The sequence below is a fragment of the Gregarina niphandrodes genome, assembly GCF_000223845.1.
Source record: "Gregarina niphandrodes unplaced genomic scaffold scaffold00070, whole genome shotgun sequence".
Classification (NCBI taxonomy): Eukaryota; Apicomplexa; class Conoidasida; order Eugregarinorida; family Gregarinidae; genus Gregarina; species Gregarina niphandrodes.
Genome location: NW_011645836.1, coordinates 23290 through 24040, shown reverse-complemented (window position 1 = coordinate 24040; position 751 = coordinate 23290). Strand labels below are relative to the sequence as shown.

The following is a 751-nucleotide window of genomic DNA, read 5'->3' as shown; positions in this document are numbered from 1 at the left end:
ATTTGATGCCATTGCACTTACGGCTGCTAAGCAATGGAATCGTGATACAAGTCAAGTTTATAAGAGCAAGACGGAGTTTGAGGCATTAACTGAGGCATAAGTTATCGGTTCAATGCCCTTGCCTCTCTTCTCCATCGGAGGCCCCAAGGAAATGCTAGTCATGGACATCGATGACGTTCGGATCTTTACTGGCGCTCTAACAGATGAAAATGCTGGCATTCTTACTAACCTGCAACCCGTCGACACTCCCGAAGACCAATTAATTGTCCCTGTCAAAGATGACGCAAATGGCGGCTGTGCTATAGACAAAGCACTCTTTGGCACAGTCGCTGTCCTCACAGCCTATACCACAATATTCGGAAACTAACTACTTGTCTGGATACTTTACTTGTCCGCATTTACAGGCGTATCCACAAGACGCATTTATTGGCCGGATCTAACGAGTTATTACTACTATTATCATCGCTTATTTATTGCCCGTATTTGTTGGCAGGTACGATGACCATATTCTGAAAGTGTGTCTCATGCCAGATTTTGGTGGCCACTTTTCTTTCCATTTTTTATGACTATTTTTTAATTTTTTTAAACCTCTACGATTGCTCGTTGTCCATCCATCTACTACTGGATGGTGGGTGGCGGTAGTCCTGTCGCGATCACCTTGCTTGCTTGCATGCTTGCTTGCTTGCTTGCATGCTTGCTTGGTCAATAGCACTTGGTCAAATAGAGTGTTTGCCGGTTGCCCAGATGCATC

At 44.6% G+C, this 751-nt stretch overlaps 1 protein-coding gene across 1 annotated transcript; it reads left to right on the top strand.

The window, feature by feature from the left end:
- Positions 1 to 112: 112 nt before the first annotated feature.
- Positions 113 to 367, top strand: GNI_182010 (hypothetical protein; the record flags this gene model as incomplete). The annotated part of the gene is made up of 1 exon (XM_011135224.1): positions 113 to 367. One exon carries the CDS (start codon positions 113 to 115, stop codon positions 365 to 367), a length of 255 nt encoding a protein of 84 aa, XP_011133526.1.
- Positions 368 to 751: the final 384 nt, after the last annotated feature.